This window comes from Vigna angularis, chromosome 5 (assembly GCF_016808095.1).
Source record: "Vigna angularis cultivar LongXiaoDou No.4 chromosome 5, ASM1680809v1, whole genome shotgun sequence".
NCBI classification, from domain to species: domain Eukaryota; kingdom Viridiplantae; phylum Streptophyta; class Magnoliopsida; order Fabales; family Fabaceae; genus Vigna; species Vigna angularis.
The window spans coordinates 4,018,862-4,038,623 of record NC_068974.1 but is presented as its reverse complement, the minus strand read 5'-3'; the positions used below and the strand labels follow the sequence as shown (position 1 = coordinate 4,038,623).

The window sequence follows — 19,762 nt, the reverse complement described above, 5'->3', positions numbered from 1 at the left end:
TGACGAAAATGGAAAAGAGAAGGAGAAGAGAGAGGGAGGTGGGTGTGGTGTGAGCTGGAATGAAAATATAGAATTAGAATTTTTAATTAAAAGCATAAAAAGTTAATGGTAAAAGTAAAAAATAAATTAACCTATAAGAATACTTTTGGAAAAAAAAATAAATTGGGGAGGTGGAGGAAGAAAGTTGTGGTGGTGGAGGGAGCAACACCCTATGGATAAAGGATGTTTTTTGCGGATCAGGTTGCGTGTATGGGTGTCGGACCTGACCCGTTGTTATCCTTACTCAGTAATATGTAATAATTATTAGGATAAAAAACTTAGACATGTCATTAATAAATTTATTTAGCGAGCATGCAAAATAATTTAAAATGAATATGCAGGAATATGTCATAAATTAATCCCGATAAATTATGCGTATAAGTTCTCGCAAATATCAAGATTTTGTGTATGCCCAACCAAAGTTAAGTTTCACTGTGGAGTTATAGTTGTAATTGGTGAACACTTCTCATCCACTATTACCTGCTGTTCATCTTTGTTTCGTTACATTATGTAAGTTATGGTATAAAGATCTCTGTTTCTCGTGTTAGTACTAACAATTTCTCGGTGCTCATCAATCAATTTTTCTTTATCGCGCCTGTAACAAGGTAATTGTTACATTGTTGATTGAACTCGTGTCTTTCGAATTTAACCGTAAATCTTCTTCAGCCAAAACATTTCTTGAAGTGAAACCATGTTCTTTGGGCTCAACCAGTTCCATTTGAGTCTCCAACATTAGAATCACGGACGCCATTGTAGGCCTATCTTCTGGGTATTGCTGCACACACAAAAGACTAACATGGAGACATCGCAGAACTTCTGCTACAATGTATGACTCCTTCATGCTCGAATCAACCAACTCTAATGCCCTCCCAGTTTTCCATAAAGTCCATGCCTGTGTCAAAGTAATAAGAACTGTTTTTATTTGTATATTTCAACTACACAAACATCTTTGAAAGGAGATTCAAACTCTTACATGACCAACTAGGTTAAGACTCTCGTCTGTGTGATAAAGTCCTCTATTTTTCTTTCCACATACAATTTCCAACAGTAAAATGCCAAAGCTGAAGACATCTGATTTCACAGAAAATAATCCATCGACAGCATACTCTGGTGCCATATACCCACTGCAAAACAAACATTACATCACCAACAATATTTATAGAAAAGAAATTTGGTGTTGGTTATCGAGACACTCACTACGTCCCAACTACTCTTCTTGTGTTTCCTTCAATCTGGTCTCCTCCAAAAATTCTGGCCAATCCAAAATCCGATATTTTTGGGCACAAATTTTCATCAAGAAGTACGTTGCTTGCTTTAAGATCTCTATGAATAATCCTTAATCGGGAATCTTGATGAAGATACAGAAGCCCCCTTCCAATGCCACATATTATTTGAAAGCGTTGAGACCAATCTAGCAAATTACTTTTTGTATGATCTGTTTATTCAAGAAAAAATGTTGTTAAAGATTGAATAATCATTGGGATATGCTTATATCATTGAGGTCACCAACAACCAACTCTATGATTTGTTGATTTTGCATACCAAATATGAAGGAATCTAGGCTGCCATTTGCCATGTATTCATAAACTAACATTTTTTCTTGTCCCTGAATGCAGCAACCAAGAAGTTTTACGAGATTTCGGTGCTGAAGTTTTGCAATCAATTTGACTTCGTTTATGAACTCTGTCGCTCCTTGCCATGAGCTCCTTGATAGAGTCTTTACAGCAATTTCTTGCATATCAAGTAATACTCCCTGCATACTCAGGATTATTAGGAGATTCTAGGCACACTAATATTTATGTTTCGGCCTTTTTTTCTATTATTACCTTGTACACAGGTCCAAAACCACCTTGTCCAATCTTATTTTCTATTGAGAAGTTGTTAGTGGCAGTTGCAATTGTAAATAGATCAAACAATTGGACGTCAAGATCATCCACTTGTTTTTCACGGAGTTCTTCTTCCAATGATTTCTCTACAAAACGGAGGAAGGACTTCGTGATGTTAATAAAAAATATGTGGGGTAATAAAAAATAGTGTTGAAGAAAATATTTTTCTTTTCAATATTATATAGAAAGTTGTTAAACTTGATAAAAGACTAATAATTAATGATTAATCAAATACAAAGGCATGTTAAAATGCTACTAGATCTACACTTGTTATATGAGGTTTAAGTCTTCCCGTTGCAGTATTTATAGTTTGAAAGTTTGTAAAGAGACTGAAATTTTAAACGAAAATTATTCTCGTTATATTCAAGACAAGTCTTTCAAAATTTATAATATAATACAGGGTCATAAAAGGGAAACAAAATCAATGACGGTAAAGGAAATAATTGCCCAATTAGCTTTCTAAGTAAATCCTAGGATTCTATGGCTTGAGTTGAGGGTTGTTATCCTAAAAATCGGATTATGATTAATAATCCTCTTAAATTAATGAATAAATAATTTTGATTCACAATCTAATGATAAGATCTTGATAACCTGAGTTGTTCAGCCAACTGATGGTCATGAAAATACACACCAAACCTTCCATTATCTTAATGAAATATGTATCAATTCAGTATTTTTTTTCTTGTCGTATTATGTTGCTCATGGTTATAGGCAATTTTACTGTGTTTTTTTTTTGGCAGTTGTTATAGATTCGATAGCCTTCAATTCAATTCTTAAATTGTCTAAAATAATTGTTTACGTGTGCGTGATTTCTCCAAATTCATATTTCATTCTAATTATGTTTTTCATCTACTCTATGTTATCAAGTTGTCCGTTAGAAACGCGTTAAAATCGTCAGATGTAGACTTCTAACACCAAGTATTGTTTTCTTCTTTAAAAAATTGTCATTTCTCACAATTGTCTCTATGAGGGTTTCTTTTTCTATTGTATATAAATTGTTTTATCACACTTACTATGGATAGATACTACGTCTTATCTTTTGTTAAAAACAACATCTTTGATATGAAGTTGTCCTTTAGGAAGGTGTAAAAGTGAAATGTTGACATACATTCAAGATCAGTGGAGACTTCTAACACAAAGTATTAATCCTTTTCTCACAATTGTCTCTAACTAATCAGAAGTTATTTGGATTTCTTTTCCTATTCTACATAAAATGTCTTATATCTTTTTGTGAAAAAGATAAATGTTTCCTTTAATTTGTAAGTTCTTTGTTAGTTTTTAATTTTTTATAAGATTTAGATTAAAACATACATATAAGTAAACGAAAGATTAATTCTACCATACTGAGACTAGATATTAGACAGTGAAAGAAATCCCAAGACTCTGAGACCATGTATGTAATAAACAAAAAGTAGAAATACTATATTAGGTTACCCATGATTCAAGATCTATTTACATAAGGAAAAATATTAATGATAGTATATAAAAAAGTTTTGTAACCCAAACAATATATAAATAAGTTTCTTCTAATATTTATATTTACTGTTTCATATTTACCTCTCTGCAGTCATGTGTTCAAGTAAAAAACTGTGAATAAACAAATTTACCAGATTTGTTCCTGCGGATTCTGCAGAATAAATAGGAGCATAATAGAACACCACAAACTGCTGCAACGGTGGAAACAACTATTGGAAGCGTTTTGATCTTATTGTGGCTATAAACATGTTCTGTAAACGGATGAAGGATCAAGTTAGGATTGATTTTAGACTTTTCAAAGTTGTAATTTAAATTAAAAGATCAAGGTTATGATGATCTTAAGCGTACCTAACTCTGAAGCAGGCATCCTGATATATAGATCTTGTCCTCCAGTTTCAAACTGTTTCATATCAATGAGATCTCCGAACCACATGACACATCCACTGCCTGCACCTCTTATGTCTGAATTAGAATAGGCCATGCAAGAACAATTACTCAAACACTTCACGCGGCATTCCTCAAGACCGATACTCACATCCAACCATGTTTGTGTAGTATCCGGAACTTTCAGCCCTTCAAATTTGTTAAACCCATCTTCGTCTTTACCTCTGCAACTCAACGGTTCATTACGGACACAACCTCCACGCCAATCAGACAAGTTCCACTTTTTTGGCTCCTTTGGTTTGAAACCTTTCAAACATTGACAGACTTGGGTTTGGGTTCTCACGCAGTTCCCATAGGGTCCACAGAGCCCGTAAGTGTCACAAAACTCACTCGGGTAGTATCCAATCGTCCTCCACTTGTGATCATCCTCAGTCCACACATAGCGATACGCTTGACCCGTTTCGTTTGTTACTGTAAATGAGATGGTTTCACTATTTGAAAGGCTATATGAGTAGTAAATCTCATTCATATTGATGACCATATTGAAATAGAAAACGGTGTTGTTAAATAGACTTGGTGTTCCACTAAAATATAGGCCGTTCCAAGGTCCAAACCTGAACCATTTTTGTGTTCCATTCATTATATAAATCTCTGGATAGTTATAGAGTTTTAAAACCCGAGAAAAGTCTCCTGGGGATGGATCATCTGAACTCTTCCAACAAGTATATTTCCATTCGAAACCAGTTCGGAGGTCCCATCCTAACTTCATCCCTGCCAAGAGTGTATCAGATGGATAGTCAAAGCTTTGCCATAAATATTCTTCTTTGTTTGTTTCTCCCTTATTTCTTATTACAAGATTCCCACTTTCCAAGAGTTCTGCCACCGGATTCTCTGCTTGTTTGTGAGAGTCAGTACACCAAACAAGAAACCCATTTTGGGTGAGAACAAGATAGCCAGTGGTGTTGAGTGTTAAGATACCCGAGGAATCATTGATGGGGTTGGCCCTATTAGCAACCCAAACGACTTTCTGAACTGGGATATTCTTGTACCAAAGGCCCAGGTAACGTTTAATAGAATTACCTGGGCTGAAGAACCCAAGTTCATACTTTCCACCATTTGACACCAAAGTCTCTCCATCACTCATGGTTTGGGACACTTCGATAGAACTTATTGCTATGGAAGTTTTGAGAGAAGGGACAAATATGCATGCAACCATAAGCATGAAAACATAAATGTCCATTGTGTTACCCCTTTTGAGTGTGGATTTAGCTAAGCTTATATTAAACTCATGATAAGATGAGTGTGGATTTAGCTAAGCTTATATTAAACTCATGATAAGATTAGTGTGGCTGACATATATGTCTTCATTTCTATAACTTTATCTCTTTCGAAAGGTTGAGATATACGTTGGTTCTTCTTTCTAACTTGACTTCTAAGTCAAGCACGGACTCCATTTATTTTGGGGCAACTATTGAATGACGCGTGAGGTTCTTAATAGTCTTCACTATCAATTTGTATTTATTCTTTATTTTAAATTGAAAGACTAATAGTTCCCTATTTTTGTACCTTTTTCTGTGTTTAGAAGTCTAGGTTAATTCAATTTAATCTTTAATGGTTTAGAATTAGGCTAGGTTTAGGTTTTTCCTTTAAATCTTTATTGTAAAATTTTAGTTAAAAATAAAATTTTAGTAGGAAATTAATCTTTTCTGAAAATCTTTTAATAAAAATCTTTTTCTTTAGTTTTTGTTTAAATAGGTTTTAATTTTTCTTTAATTGTTAAATAGCCTTTTTTTACTGCTGATTGCCCTTGTTCCTAATTTTTTTATTGTAGAGATGTCCCTGGTTATTTGGGCTGAATTGGTCAAAATGTGGAATGGGCCCTTAAGCAAAATGCATAGTAGCAGCAAGTGGAACGCTGTCGTTTGGAGGCTGCATTTGGGGGTATTGGTCGAGAAGAACCCATTCCCAAATGAAGGACTCCTCGAGATAGGGTTTTTGCAAGAGAAAACGAGAAAGGAAGAAGAAAGCTATGGCTCGTGTGCCACTTACCTAGAAGCGTGAAAATGAACTAGAGGCATGTGTAGGGAGGCTCAATCGGCAGAAAGAAAGAAAAGGGTGAAGGCAATCGGAGGGCTGAAGACTTAGCTGGAGAGCGAGATGAATAGAGACTGTTGGATCGTGAAGATGAAGCGTCGAAGGTTCTCCGTTCCTCTTTCCCTTTTTCTTTTTCTTTGATTGGGACCCTATAAAAAGCTTATGTAAATAGTTTATCGGGGCATGAGTAATGTATAGTATGAGTAGGAGATATACATGGGTGTGTGTACAAAGTAATAGACAGAAGATCGTGTGCGAGAGAGTAGTGTAGATTTTAATTCGCTTTCGAATTGCTTCTGGATTTCACTAGTGGTGTTCATGGAAACGTGACCATTTGTGAGTTTCTCATTTGGTGAATTCCAGTATCTTCCATTTGTAATTCTTGCTTCAAATGTAATGGAACTTTAATCTTTGTATGATTCTCTTTGTTTTAATTACGATTCTTATGCATCACCAATAGTGTGGTCAGGATTGATTCACTTGCGCTCCCTTTGTATTGCTCTGAGTTGCGCAAAGGCACCACCAGGCTAACCAGGTTGTTCTCAAGTTCAGTCGGGCTACTTGGTCTCCACACAGAAACATACTGGCTCTCCAATGGGTTTTCATCCGACCATCAACAAAATTCCTATCTCTTGCTCTGCATTTTCAGGAAGGAGATTTGTCTTCCCCTTTGTCTTAGCCTTGTATTACTTTGCAATGTGGCTGACCTTACCACAATTATAACATTTTATGGATCTGCACTAGTTTGCATAAACTAGTCATGTTTACCACACTTAAAACACTCCATTTCTGGCCCACCTCCTCAAACTTTCCCTTGTCTTTTAGTCATTCTAATTTTGTTGACCTGGTTGTTTTTCACTATCATCTCCAAAATCATCTCTACCACGTCCTCTAGTACATCATCCCTTACTGTTCCAAGTATCTTCCTTCCCTTTATGTTGTGCTTGATCAAGTGGTTGAAAGTTCTTCCTTTTCAACTGTTCGTGGGCTTCAAGTGAACCAAGAAGCTCTTTCAATGAGAGAACTGACAATTCCTTTTACTCCTCGATGGTGCACACAATGTTTTAGTGGCGCACACAATGTTTTAGAAATCATCCGTCAATGATCTCAAAATCTTCTCCACGACCCATCTGGCAGGCATTGTTTCTCCATTCCTACTTAGTTGATTTGCCACTTTCTCCATCCGGTATTCAGTCACATGTTCTCTGTCTTTCATCTTCAAATTTTCAAACTCCTTACAAAGAGTTTGAAGTCGGACTTGGCTAATATGATTGTCTCCTCTGTATACAACCTCCAAAATCTCTCATGCTTCCTTTAAAGATGTTGCTTTTGCTAGTCAAAGCTGGATTTGTCTACTGCATTGTACAAAATGTACTAAGCTGATATATCTTTTACTCGTGTTTTTCAACACGATAATCTGTGCTATCGTCTCATTTACATCCTCTGTGGGTTCTTGGTACCCACTCTCCACTATATCACATACATCTTGGGATCCCAAAAGAATGTTAATTTGTAAACACCAATTATCATAATTGATCTTCTTCAACAATTATGGCACAAGGATATGTTAACATTTTTTGCCATCTCTCTCACTTTTTTTTACGCACTCTCACTTTTTTTGAAGCACTCTGTCTTTCATTCTTTTTTTTTTCTCTCACTCGGCACTTAGAGCATAAAACTCGCATAAAACTCTGGTACCACTTTGTTATAAAAAAGTGATACACACATAATCTACATTGTAATTCATTGTGGCTATTTTAATTGAATCTCAATTACCTTTAAATAATTACAAATAGGACTTCGGTCCAATAACAAAAAGTAAAACTAGAAATAAAATATCAACAAAAAGTAAAAAAAAAAACTTCTTAATCTATCTCTATCTTATATTAACAAAATAAAATAATATTACACCTAAATAATGAAAAATTAAAACTATCAATCTCTATCTTATCTTTATAAAAATCAAACTAATATTATTGGATCCAAAATAATAAAATAAGACTCACAAAATTACTAATAAACCTTTTAGATTTAAGTTTATCTAATGCATTCTGATCAATATCATATAATGTTTTATATTAATTTTCTATGTTTTTATTGATTTCAACATTGAAGAATTTTCTCCAAGTGAATATTTCTCTAACTTAATTATCTTGTCTCTTCATGCCATATCAGAAGATCCACACTCTTCTTTAGTAAGAACAAAAACTATATGCCAAAATTTATATATAACTCGAACCAAAATTATGGCAATCTCATGTAAATTCAATGAATGTAGTCTTACGCAATAGTGTGTAGCGTGTTTGTTAAACAACGGTCTTTTTAAATTCAATGCGAGACCAAAGACAAGAAATTAGCATGTATTTGGCTTGCCGTTAGTAAGCGTGATGCTGAAAACGGAACGTTCCTGGATGGCATCGTCGTTGAACCCGACGTTTTCATAAGCACACCATTATACTTCTCATGTGAACAGAAAATAAATGAAGTCAAAGCCATGATTAAAAAAATTAGGAACCACGAAAAGAAGTGAGGAAAATTTCGGCTAAATATTATATAAAAATCGTATCGAGAAATACAAAAAGCTTTGGATGGTAAATAATGGAAAAATATTTCACCTCAGATCGTGTTTATTGGATTATTATATAATTAATAACTTCTTTTTTTTTTTTTTCAATTTCCATCGGTGCATTCTTAATTTCAACGGGTGCAATTTTTTTAATGGAATTACTTGACATTGAATATTTTCATTCTTGTCAAACCATCTAACTTCTACTTTAGTTTTTTCTACAAAGATGCGACGTTGTCATGGTCAATCCTTATGCCAATTTATAACCACAGTTTGTTGACTTCCTTCTAATTCTTTGCTTTGGCTATCTACCCTCATGGTAGTTCTTCCTCCTCAATTTTTGTACAAGTGGGAGAGGCAGAAAGAAAAAAAAAATTAAGTCACAATGTTATTTGTTTGTTTGTTATTATTATCTTGCTTGTCTAGAATTTCCATTTCACTAGATAGTTTAGCAGTAAGTGAATCAATCCAAGATGATAACACTTTGGTTTCTGCAAATGGAATCACTGAAGTGGGTTTCTTTAGCCCAGGAAATTCAACAAGACGATACTTGGGTATATGGTACAAAAATGTATCCCCTTTCACAGTGGTGTGGGTGGCAAACCGAAACACGCCTCTTCAGAATAAATCAGGAGTTCTCAAACTCAATGAAAAAGGGATTCTTGTTCTTCTCAATGCTACAAACCACACCATTTGGTCATCATCCAACATCTCAAGCAAAGCAGGGAATAATCCAATTGCTCAGCTCTTGGATTCGGGAAATTTTGTAGTTAAAAAGGGACAAGAAGCCAACGATGATGGCGTCTTGTGGCAGAGTTTTGATCATCCAAGTGATACATTTATGCCAGGAATGAAAATTGGATGGAACTTAGAGACTGATTTGGAAACGTTTTTATCTTCTTGGAAAAGCTTTGATGATCCTGCTGTTGGAGAATATGCTCTGAAAATGAATCTTAGTGGATATCCTCAAATGATGAAGTTCAAGGGACCTGATAAAGTGTTTAGAGGAGGATCATGGAATGGTTTGTCTCTAGTGGAAAATCCAGGTCCGACCTACGGCACGTCACCAAGATTCGTGCTCAATGAAAAAGAAGCGTATTACGAATACGGGATTGAGGAGAGTTCGGGGTTTATCATATATACATTGACCCCTTCAGGCACAGGAGAAATATTGTTTTGGACAACTCAAGCAAGAACACAGCAAGTTCTATCAAGTGGGGAGCAAGATCAATGCGAGAATTATGCCTTTTGTGGTGCAAATTCTATATGCAATTATGATGGTAACCACCCAAGTTGCGAATGCCTGAGAGATTATGTTCCCAAGTCTCCAGATCAGTGGAATATATCAATTTGGCTCAGTGGTTGTGTTCCAAGGAATAAATCTAATTGCACAAATAGTTACACAGATGGCTTCTGGAAGTATACAAACATGAAATTGCCAGACACTTCTTCATCATGGTTTGATGAGACTATTAGTCTTGATGAATGTCAGCAGTCATGCCTTATGAACTGTTCTTGTACAGGTTATTCAAGTCTAAATGTTCTTGATGGAGGTAGTGGCTGTCTACTTTGGTTCGATGATCTAGTTGACATGAGGAATTTCTCAAAATGGGGACAAGACTTCTATATCAGAGTCCCTGCTTCAGAATTAGGTGCTCAACTATTGTTTTTTGTGTTGCAGTTGTTTTTTTTTTTAACTTATAAACTAACTACGCTCTGTTTATTTCAGATCACGGAAACGACAAGAAAAACATTGTAGGAATCATTGTTGGTGTGACTATTTTTGGATTAATCATGACATGTGTATGCATACTGGGAATTAAAAATCCAGGTAAGTAAGTATATAGATATAATTTAGCTTCTATTGCAGACTATTAGGCTCGAAAAAAATATGTGCATATTTTATGGCCATGTTTACGTACTGTTATTCTCTAACTCATCAGAGGCTGCAAGAAAATTTTGCAACAAGCATTACAAAAATATGCAGAGGAGGGAAGTGATAGATTTGCCAACTTTCGATTTCTCAGTCTTAGCCAGTGCCACTGGAAACTTTTCAACCGAAAACAAGCTTGGAGAAGGGGGTTTTGGACCAGTATACAAGGTGATGGTGAAAACTAAGGTGCAGAACAATATTTTTCTCAAACACTTTCTAACTATAGAAGAAGAATATTTTTCAGGGCACACTGATAGATGGGAAGGAGTTAGCTGTGAAAAGGCTTTCTCAGAAATCTTTGCAAGGGTTGGATGAGTTCAAAAATGAAGTTGCATTGATGGCCAACCTTCAGCATCGTAATCTGGTAAAACTACTTGGTTGCTGCATTGAAGGAGAAGAAAAAATGCTAATATATGAGTACATGCCCAACCACAGCTTGGACTACGTTGTTTTTGGTTGGAACCTTTATAATTTATTATTCTAAGTTACAATCATTCTATTTCTTTTTTATAGCTCAGGTAATTATGTAGACTTGAACTGCCATGTGAAATGTGTGTATTTGACTAGATGAAGGTAAAAGGAAGTTCTTAGATTGGCGTAAGCGTTTCAACATCATTAGTGGCATTGCTCGAGGACTCCTTTATCTTCACCAAGACTCTACATTGAGGATTATTCATAGAGATCTAAAACCTAGTAATGTTTTACTAGATGCTAATTTGGATCCCAAAATATCAGACTTTGGCTTGGCTCGATTGGTTTTGGGAGATCAAGTTGAGGCAAAAACGAATAGGGTGGCAGGAACATAGTGAGTTAGTTTTTATATAGTATGATTTCCTGATTTCTGCTGTCAAATTTTAACTACTTTACTTCGAAAATTATTTTTTCAGTGGCTACATACCTCCTGAATATGCTGTGCGTGGGCATTTCTCAGTGAAATCAGATGTCTTTAGTTATGGTGTCATTGTACTAGAGGTTCTATGTGGTAAGAAAAACAGAGAATTTTCGGACCCAGAACACTGCAACAATCTTCTTGGGCATGTAAGCATACTGATTTGACTATATTGGTAATTAGTATAAAGTGAATTATTTACTGATATGAATTAAATTCTTACCATCTTAGGCATGGAAATTATGGAGCGAAGACAGGGCACTGGAACTAGTACTAGATGAAGTGTTAGAAGAACAGTGCACGGTGTTTGAAGTTATAAGATGCATACAAGTAGGTCTATTATGTGTACAACAAAGACCAGAGGATAGGCCAGACATGTCATCTGTGGTTTTAATGTTAAATGGCGATAAATTATTGCCAAACCCAAAGGCTCCTGCATTTTACACTGAAATTGATGATGTTAGCAAAGCAAATTCTCCATCAGCAAATCACAAACCGTTCTCAGATAATGAACTTTCCATCACAGTGTTAAACCCAAGATAGAAAATTAAAGCTCGAAAATGTTAACCTTCACCTTCATATGTGAAATATGTTGATTATTTAAGCATAGGCAATATGATTATATAAATTGCTATTCCAGCTCCGGCTTTTTCTTTGTTCCATGTACCCAAACAAATGTGTTATCAGCGAAGAATTTTCAAACACAAGAGTTGTTAATTGTGTGAAGAAGAGTAAAGATTGAACAACTTAGAACCTTCTCATTTTGTTCCGCACACAGCAGGAAAGTGATTGTCAGAAGTTTTACGTTACATCGTTCTTAATGGATTTTTTTCCCGATTCTGTTAAGATTTGGCTGCTAAGTAGTCAATCGTGACCTATAAATACAAAAACAAGCATTGTACAAAATAGTTTATATATGAAAATATGGTTAAATTACTTCCTAAACTTGGATCTAAAATTGAGATTTGTGTTTGTCCAAAACTTTTATACATTTTCCTTACCCAACAATGCATTTTTTTTTTGTGTTAAATGACATTCTAAGTTGACATTTGAAGAATGTGTCAAGGTAAGATAAAAAAAATTTAATGCAATTGGACTAGAAAGATTATATTTATTCATTTTTAAAGTTTAAAAATCAAATAGTATCTAAGTTTGGTACATGAACAAACTTCAATTTTTTTTAAGTTTACTGACTAAAAACATATTAAAGTCTATAACTTACTTTTCTTCGCTATTCTCTGAACCTTTTCTGCTCGCACCCTTCTTTATCCTAGTTCTTCGTGTTGGGTACAAACAAAGTCTCACATCAAATAAAACAAGATATAAACATGGGTTTATATACATATAAGATACTTTTCTTAAAAAGAAGTCTTTTGGGATGGTACCAAAAGCGAATCTGTTGAAGAAGATCCCTAGACCAGGTGCTATTAACAATTGGTATCGATTGATCCTTCCTAAGAAATTCACTTGGCCAATGCTATTTCTTTACTTCAAAAATTTAATATAACACTCTTCTCTTTTTATAAAACTCCCACTACTCTAAAGTATTAGAAAAATAAACTTTCTTTACTAAAAATTTAATATTACACTCTTCTCTTTTTATAAAACTCCCACTACTCTAAAGTATTAGACACTTTTTTTTATGTAAATAATTATACTTAAGAATAGTTTTAATATATATATATATATATATAATCTTTTAAATATTAAAATATTAATTTAATGATTAAAAGGGACTAAAAAATTTCTAATTACACGTTATTAATAAAAAAAATTGTCTCTAAATAAATAAATTATTTTTATGATTACTAGTTACTAACAATATGTCAAAAATATAAATAAATTAAAAACCAATGACTAAAATTAGTTATTAGTGATTGAAATTAATTACCAATTTAGAGACTGAATTAGGGACGATTTGAGTAACTAAAAATTTGGTCACTAAATCAATCATTAAATTAAAAACAAAAATTTGTCATTCATCTAGTCACCTATAACATTATATTTTTTATTTTCTAAATTCGATCACTATTTATCACTTTTTTAATAACAGAGTGATTGATTTAGTTATTTATCTTTTATGACTGAGAATTCAGTGACTGAATTGATCACTAATTTAGTCAGTGACTAATATCTTTTATCACTAAAATTTGGTCACCATTTATTATTTTTCATTTTTAGTAGGTTAGTTTAGATACAACTTAATGTGGGAGAAGTCAATACCAAATAAATTCTACAATAATTTAGTTTATGGGAAAATTATTATTTTTTATCTAAAATACTTTTTAATAATTTTTTTCGAATAAAGCTGAATACCATGTGATAATTGATAATTAGATACATTATCGTGTTTGATAATTTATTCTACATGAAAAATCGTTAGATCTTGTTAAATATAGTAATTATAATTTTTTTATCCTTGTAAAATTGGTTATAAAAAATTTATTGAATATTATTTATTTTCAGAATAATAAATGTTCAAAAATTATTTTCTTTTCTGTGACAAGTATATAATTTAATAAAAAATAGATAAATTTAGAAAGTATCCAGTTAAAAAATTACCTAGTGCTAAAATTTGAAAACAACAAAAATTTCTAAAAACATACGAAAATAAATTGCCGGAATAATTAACCAGAATTTATCCAATGGAAAGAGAAATAAATAGTCCCTGTTTGGTTGAACGAGTATCACACGGACAATTGAATAATGTAGTTTGTCGACAAAGCACTGGTAATCCTTGCTGACAATTTCTGCAACCTGACGCTATTGTAGTTGAATCCAGTTTCCAATATGGAATAAATATTAAATTACACGTTTATCAAAATATGTTAGTCTTTAAAAAGGGCTTCTTTTTTGAATTTGGTAGAGTAGATTTGAGAGGATTTGAAAATAAATTTTTTTGTCATGAGTAAATTTGGAAATAAATTTTTTTAATTTGTCACGTTAATATAATTTTATATTAATTCTCACAAATTTTATTTTTAAATTCACTCTCATTTATTTTTAAATTCACTCAAATAAATAATAAAAAAATTTATCTTTAAATTTTCTCAAATCTACTAAAATTTGTGTATACGTTTTAGTTCACTGTGCCACCCATATTTCCTCGTGTCATAATCACGACAATAATGGAGTTGCAAGTTTCTGCCACAGTCTACAGTCCATTATTTGGTGGCTCTACAATCTCTCTTTTGTCTGTGTCCCTCCTTCTCCATGAAAAAAACGATGATAATATATGCAAACAAAAGTAGCAGAGTTGAATGCTACTGTTTCACAATGACAAAGGATCAGATAGAATAAGATTTTCTAGTGTCATGGTTTCATTCAATCTTTACTCAACAAATTCAGATTTTATAATTTAATAAAAAATAATAACACTTAATTATATATCATGTGTTATGATAATTTAGAATCACTTGATAATTTTGATAAAACTATTTGAAAGAAGGGTTTACCTACCCATTTTTATATTCCCCTCCATTATGAACCTAAGCATGTTAATTTTATTATACTGAGAGAGATAAACATCATTCGGCTACTGTTATTCAGCATCCTCAGCACAGACTGAAACAGGTAAGTAGGATCTCTAATCACACACCCGTCAATAAAAATCTCTTTTTTTTTTGTTGAACTCTTTGACTTTACATCAGAATGTAGAAGAAAATTTAGTTTTGTTGTTCCATGGGTTTTAGCAGATAAACTCAAAGAACTATGGATACTATAGCGAGCGTGGCATCAAGCGTGGCTGCACCCCTGCTGCGAAACATCACCTACGTGTTGATGTACAGCACTTACCTGACAGAGCTGGAAGCGGAGATTAAGAGGCTGCAGAGTGAGGAGAAGGAAGTGAGGCACACGGTTGAAGCCGCCAAAAGGGGCGGTGAAGAGATCGAGGACACTGTGCGTGACTGGTTCGACAGAGTGCGTGCAGCTGTGGAGCAGGGGCAGGCATTCCTTGAGGAGGAAGAGAGGGAAAGGGTAGGATGTATGGACGTGTACTCGAAGTACACCAACAGCCAGAGAGCGAGAACCTTGGTGGAGATTGTGAGGGAGGTAAGGAAAGAGACGTTTGATCGTGTTTCCTATAGGCGTGCCTTAAGATGCAATGTTGGTCCAGCTGCAAGAGAGTATGTTGCTATTCAATCGAGAACTGTGATGTTGAATGATGTTGTGAAGATGCTGAAGGATGGTGGGGTGGACATTGTTGGAGTGTATGGAGTGGCTGGCGTGGGGAAAACTGCAATGGTGAAGGAATTGGCGTGGCAGGTTGAGAAGGATGGCTTGTTTGATGTGGTGGTGGTGGCCACCGTGACGGATTCGCTGGATGTGGGAAGGATCCGCAATGAGATTGCTGATGGGTTGGGGTTGAAGTTTGATGAGCTGACGGAGCTGGGGCGAGCGAGCCGGTTGCGCCAGAGGATTCAGCAGGAGCAGAGAATTCTTGTGGTGTTGGATGATTTGTGGGGGAAGCTTGATTTGACAAAGATTGGTGTGCCTTTTGGTGAGGACAACAAAGGTTGCAGATGCCAGTTGTTGGTCACATCCAGGAATCGTAATGTGTTGAGTTCTAATTTTGGGTCAGGGAAGTTTTGTAGGCTTGAGGTTTTGTCTGATGATGAAAGTTGGGAGTTGTTTGAGAAGAGGGCAGGGGATGCGGTTAGGGACCCTAGCATTCAATCAGTGGCCGAAAAAGTAGCGAAGAGCTGTGGTGGATTGCCACTTCTGATAGTCACAGTGGTGGAGGAATTGAAGAACAAGGATTTATATGCTTGGAAGGATGCGCTGGAACAGATAACAAGTTTTGAACTTGAAGGGTGTCTTTATTCTCCTTTGCGTTCTGCTATTGAGCTGAGTTACGACCATTTGGAAAGTCAGGAACTAAAAACTTTCTTCCTGCTTTTGGGTTCCATGGGAAATGGTTGTAGCACAAGAGATTTGTTGGTGTTTGGTTGGTGCCTGGGACTGCACAAACAAGTTGACTCATTGGCGGATGGGAGAAACAGACTCTACAAATTGATAGACAACCTGAGAGCTGCTTGTTTGTTACTTGATGAGGGGAAAAGAGATTCTGTCGTGGCGCTTGAGGTGGTTCGACATGTGGCTAACTCTATTGCGACAAGGGTCAAACCTTTCTTTACTGTGCAGAGAAACAAGGAATTTAAGTGGCCCAGAATGGATTTCTTAAGAAGTTGTCATCATATTTTCTTAGATTGGTGTTATATCCGCGAACTTCCTGAGGTGTTAGAATGTCCCAAGTTGAAGATACTCCAAATAAATAGTAAAGGAAACTATTTGAAAATCCCTGATGAGTTCTTTGTTCATATGAAAGAGTTGAAGGTGCTGAGTTTAGGAGGACTAAATTGTACTCCATCGCTCCCTCCGTCTCTCAGCCTCTTGACAGACCTCCAAGCATTGTATCTGTGTGAGTGCAAGCTGGAAGACATAGCTACTGTCGGGGAAATTACAAGTTTAGAGATTCTCAACTTAGAAAAATCTGAGCTTAAAGAGCTTCCGGCAAAAATAGGCGGGTTAAGTAATCTTCGGTTGCTAGATTTGACCGATTGCCCAACACTAGGAGGAATTCCTGGCAACGTGATTTCGAGGTTGACAAGCTTGGAAGAGCTTTACATGGGAAACTGTGATGTTCAATTGGAGGCTAAGGAAAGCAAAAGCCAAAACAATGATTCGAGTCTAAGTGAGTTAAAGCATTTGAACCAAGTAACAATTTTGAATGTCCAGATAGAAGATACTTCAGTTTTCCCAAGAGACATGCTTAGCTTTGGGAGACTAGAAAGCTACAAGATTTTGATTGGGGATGGTTGGAAATGGTCTGCGGTGGAGTCTGAGAATTACAAAACTTCAAGACTTCTGAAGTTAAATTCGGGTGCAGACCCAACCATTCTAAAGGACTATGGGATAAAGATGTTGATGAATAAGGCTGAAGAGTTGTATTTAGCTGAACTCAAAGGTGTTCGAGAAGTACTCTACGAATTGAATGATGAAGGGTTTTCGCAATTGAAGCATCTCTGCATCCTAAACTGTGCTGAAATGGAGAGCATTATTGGACCAACGGAGTGGGCTTATAGTGATCATGCCTTCCCAAACTTGGAATCATTGATCCTTCACAATCTGATTAACATGGAGAGGATATGCAGTGACCCCCTTCCAGCACAGGCCTTTAGGAAACTACAAGTTATCAAAGTAAAGGATTGTGATAGGATGGAGTTTGTTTTCTCGCATTCCATGGTTAAACACCTTTCTGAACTTGTTGAGATTGAGATTTCTGAATGCAAATCTATGACCAATATCTTATCTGGGCAAAGACAAGAGGATGCTGATGCTGGACAAACCAACATGATCAGGCTCATCAACTTGCGTTCACTTACTCTACAATGCTTACCTTCCCTTGTTAGTCTCTCTCCTGACTCAAGTACTGAGGCTTCTGAAAACGGCAATGGTTTCTCCAGTCAACTTTTTAGTAACAAGGTACAAATACGACTTGTTCTTTATTTTCCAGACTTATAGCGGTTAATGCATTTGAAATTTTTATATTTCTACTTTTCTTTCTGATATGGATACCATTAACTTTCAAGAGAGGAGCAGTGCTAATAAAAGAACATATATGAATTTTTTAATGGAACAAAGAATGTCGATCACTTTTATAATGATAATCTAACTGGTATATATAACCTTGGCAGGTTGAATTTCCGAACCTGGAGACCCTGAAGCTGTATTCAATCAATATCCACATGATATGGATTAATCACCATCATTCTTACTTTGAAAACTTGACCTCTTTGACAGTAGATGGATGTGAACGGTTGACATATATTTTCTCATACCCTGTGGCTGTAAAACTTGTCAAGCTTCAACATCTTTTACTTAGTTCATGCAAATTCGTAGAAAAGATATTTGTGCCGGATGAAAACTTGGGTCACATTCATCATTTTAGAAAATCCACTCAAACAGAATTGGTGAGCATTTTAAATTGGTTCAAGTTTTTCTTTAGGTTAATTCTTAGACTTATTCTTAGCATTCAATTGTGAAGCCTGAAGCATGTTATTAACTGTATGATATAGGTTCCAATTTTCCCCAACCTGGAGACATTTGTGATTTCTCAGATGGATAATTTGAAGGCAATATGGCCAGCCCTACTCCCTCAAAATTCGTTTTGTAAACTGAAAAAGATGGAAATCACATCCTGCAACAATCTCTTGAATGTGTTCCCATGTCATGTGCTAGACAAATTACAAAGCCTGGAATCACTGAATGTATGGAAGTGTATGGCATTGGAAGTTGTATATGAAATTGATGGTATAAACACAGAGCAAGAAGGTAGCAGTCAAGAAGGGCTAGACATTCCACTGAGAACATTATCTTTGGGTAATTTACCAAAGCTAAAGCATTTGTGGAATAAGGATCCTCAAGGAAATATCAAATTTCAAAACCTGTTTATGGTACAAGCTTCTAAATGTCAAAGTCTAGAATATGTGTTTCCACTGTCTCTGGCCAAAGACCTTCTGCATCTCCAATTCCTTGAGATAAGTGATTGTGGTGTAGAGGAAATTATTGCAAGTGATAAGGGAGGGATAGGGGCAGCTCTTGGGTTTGTTTTCCCAAAATTAGTATCCATAAAATTTTTTAATTTGCCAGACCTTCGATGCTTTTGTGATGGAAATCACAACCTCAGATTTCCATTGTTGAATCAATTTTTTGCTGTTGAATGCCCAAGAATGGAGACTTTCTCTCGGGGAATTTTAAGGGCATCGATCCTTAGAAAAATACATTTGACTCGGAAAGGAGATCAGTGGTACTGGCAAGGTGACCTTAATACAACTATAAGAAAGCTTTTCAATAGAGGTACGCAAGTTTTAATCAGAATTCTAGATTTTTAATTGCAATTCCTATATCTATGGTTGCAATTCCTATATCATGTTTTGTTGCGTATGCAGATCCCCAAACATGATCAAGCATTTTATAGAATTCGAAGTCTAAACTAGCAAATTCTTTGCTTGCACTTTTACCTAATACGAAGTCGTGGTTCCACATGAAATCATTGGGTGCCTTTCACAAAAAGTAATTGGTGATTGATTCCTTTCACAAAGTTCTTTAGTTGTCTGAGATGGATTGGAAAGTGAAGTTTGATGTTGATTGTCTTTTCTTGCCTACTTTATGAATTATGAAGTTTAGTTCTGGTGGAGCATGTTAGGAAGTTGTGCTTTGATGAAGGGACCGAGATTATCACATGAAAAAGGCCATGGAGAAGTAAGAGACACAGAACATGAGGAGAAAATTTTCTCAGTATATATGGCTGTTTTGGACGTATAGGTAATATAGGTGTCACAAGAAACGGCATCACAGCGACAAGCGCTAGAAAAATTAGATACCATTATTTCAGTAGTAATAGTACAGGATCATTATGCCAGCAAAAGTTTGAGATATTTCTGTTCAAAATTTCTGTACTAATCTTATATCAACATTATACATTATTTTTA

The 19,762-nt window shown here is 35.2% G+C and overlaps 3 protein-coding genes across 5 annotated transcripts; 2 read left to right on the top strand and 1 right to left on the bottom strand.

The window, feature by feature from the left end:
- Nucleotides 1-607: 607 nt before the first annotated feature.
- LOC108340301 (G-type lectin S-receptor-like serine/threonine-protein kinase At4g27290) lies at nt 608-5,037 on the bottom strand. The gene is made up of 7 exons (XM_017577584.2): nt 3,750-5,037; nt 3,533-3,652; nt 1,866-2,011; nt 1,582-1,792; nt 1,237-1,474; nt 1,013-1,163; nt 608-931 (listed from the first exon to the last, which is right to left on the bottom strand). Exons 1-7 carry the CDS (start codon nt 5,023-5,025, stop codon nt 626-628), a joined length of 2,448 nt encoding a protein of 815 aa, XP_017433073.1. The 5' UTR covers nt 5,026-5,037; the 3' UTR covers nt 608-625.
- Nucleotides 5,038-5,117: 80 nt separating this feature from the next.
- On the top strand, nt 5,118-12,203 carry LOC108339143 (G-type lectin S-receptor-like serine/threonine-protein kinase At4g27290). The gene is made up of 8 exons (XM_017576286.2): nt 5,118-5,272; nt 5,617-10,097; nt 10,175-10,276; nt 10,389-10,546; nt 10,623-10,833; nt 10,946-11,183; nt 11,266-11,416; nt 11,499-12,203. Exons 2-8 carry the CDS (start codon nt 8,831-8,833, stop codon nt 11,808-11,810), a joined length of 2,439 nt encoding a protein of 812 aa, XP_017431775.2. The 5' UTR covers nt 5,118-5,272; nt 5,617-8,830; the 3' UTR covers nt 11,811-12,203.
- A 2,477-nt stretch (nt 12,204-14,680) lies between these two features.
- Nucleotides 14,681-19,762, top strand: LOC108340818 (disease resistance protein RPS2). Of its 3 annotated transcripts, XR_008249001.1 has the most exons (6): nt 14,681-14,840; nt 14,963-17,753; nt 17,966-18,241; nt 18,347-19,127; nt 19,220-19,343; nt 19,453-19,762. XR_008249001.1 is itself a non-coding variant. In XM_017578407.2 (5 exons), the coding sequence occupies exons 2-5, from the start codon at nt 14,979-14,981 to the stop codon at nt 19,231-19,233; spliced, it is 3,846 nt and encodes a 1,281-aa protein (XP_017433896.1). In that variant the 5' UTR covers nt 14,681-14,840; nt 14,963-14,978; the 3' UTR covers nt 19,234-19,762. The 3 variants fall into 3 exon arrangements, 2 of the variants coding, with proteins under 2 accessions (XP_017433896.1, XP_017433897.1); XM_017578407.2 differs by having other exon boundaries at nt 19,220-19,762; XM_017578408.2 differs by lacking the exon at nt 14,681-14,840 and having other exon boundaries at nt 14,891-17,753; nt 19,220-19,762.

Coding starts and splice junctions, on each gene's coding strand:
- LOC108340818 (XM_017578407.2), top strand. CDS start 14,979: ATGGATACTATAGCGAGCGTGGCATCAAGCGTGGCTGCACCCCTGCTG. Junction 17,754..17,965: donor GTCAACTTTTTAGTAACAAG/GTACAAATACGA, acceptor TAACCTTGGCAG/GTTGAATTTCCGAACCTGGA. Junction 18,242..18,346: donor AATCCACTCAAACAGAATTG/GTGAGCATTTTA, acceptor TGTATGATATAG/GTTCCAATTTTCCCCAACCT.
- LOC108340301 (XM_017577584.2), bottom strand. CDS start 5,025: ATGGACATTTATGTTTTCATGCTTATGGTTGCATGCATATTTGTCCCT. Junction 1,475..1,581: donor CCTAGATTCCTTCATATTTG/GTATGCAAAATC, acceptor TTGAATAAACAG/ATCATACAAAAAGTAATTTG. Junction 932..1,012: donor GTCTTAACCTAGTTGGTCAT/GTAAGAGTTTGA, acceptor ACTTTGACACAG/GCATGGACTTTATGGAAAAC.
- LOC108339143 (XM_017576286.2), top strand. CDS start 8,831: ATGTTATTTGTTTGTTTGTTATTATTATCTTGCTTGTCTAGAATTTCC. Junction 10,098..10,174: donor AGTCCCTGCTTCAGAATTAG/GTGCTCAACTAT, acceptor TGTTTATTTCAG/ATCACGGAAACGACAAGAAA. Junction 10,834..10,945: donor CTTGGACTACGTTGTTTTTG/GTTGGAACCTTT, acceptor GTATTTGACTAG/ATGAAGGTAAAAGGAAGTTC.